At 34.8% G+C, this 924-nt stretch overlaps 1 protein-coding gene across 1 annotated transcript in view; it reads right to left on the bottom strand.

Moving 5' to 3' along the window:
• Positions 1-314: 314 nt before the first annotated feature.
• LOC147467721 (uncharacterized) overlaps positions 315-924 on the bottom strand; it is a 5,864-nt gene continuing 5,254 nt past the window's right edge. The window contains exon 3 of the mRNA XM_086531024.1: positions 315-365. Coding sequence (XP_086387150.1) covers positions 315-365 — 51 coding nt within the window. The remainder of the gene's footprint in view (positions 366-924) is intronic.

Here is a 924-nt window from a genome sequence, read left to right as displayed (position 1 = left end):
CTCTTTCTATTTGACTCTTCAGTCTGCTCGTCTCTCTGTTTATCGTTTTTTCTCTTTCGATTTGACTGTTCAGTCTGCTCGTCTCTCTATTTATCTTTTCTTCTCTTTTGATTTGACTCTCCAGTCTGTACGTCTCTCTCTGTTTATTACCTTTCTCTTTCTCTCTTTCTCGCCTGCACGCACAGACACACATATCCTTCAGCATACAAACCAATGCATAAACCCAACCAAACATTCTTGATCTAAGCACCGATTATCATGCTAATCTTAATTCCCGCACTGCCTCTATTACGCGAGGAAACGGCCCTTGGAAATCACTTTAGGAGATACACAACTGTTGCACGCTTATCTGCCTGTGTTATCGGCTAGGACATATAGTGACACAGTCAGCATTATCGAGATAGTGGAGTGCATGGTTTGCTGATATCACGGCATGTTTATGGTATGTTGTATAAGTGTGAAGAGGTGATAGCTTATTTGTTGTGTTTTGATAGTTTGAATGACTTCTGTTATATCGCATTCAGCTAATACTCTAAATAAATTCAGTTATGATTAATGAAAATAAATCGGTGATATATATTGTATTTAAATATCTACCTGTTCATACCCCTATCTGTTATTTATCTATTTCTGCATCTATAATATATATGTGTAAACATGTATCTATATATTATGTGTAAACATGTATCTATATATTATGTGCAAACATGTGTTTATGATTATGTGTAAATATGTGCCTATACATGTTTACATATGCACATACATACTTTTTTATCGGTATATCATTATCTATAAATCTTTCTGTCTACCTATCCATATATCGATTTATCTATCAGCATGTCTATCTATCTCTTCGCCTATCCATCCATCTAAAGTAACTTTCTATCTATGAATAGTACGTATCTACTGCACTATTCAAGCTAC

Source organism: Penaeus japonicus, unplaced genomic scaffold (assembly GCF_977035675.1).
Source record: "Penaeus japonicus unplaced genomic scaffold, GWHDUDI00000001_assembly GWHDUDI00000034, whole genome shotgun sequence".
NCBI classification, from domain to species: Eukaryota; Metazoa; Arthropoda; class Malacostraca; order Decapoda; family Penaeidae; genus Penaeus; species Penaeus japonicus.
The sequence above is the reverse complement of the archived record's forward strand: the minus strand, read 5'-3'. Positions and strand labels throughout refer to the sequence as shown.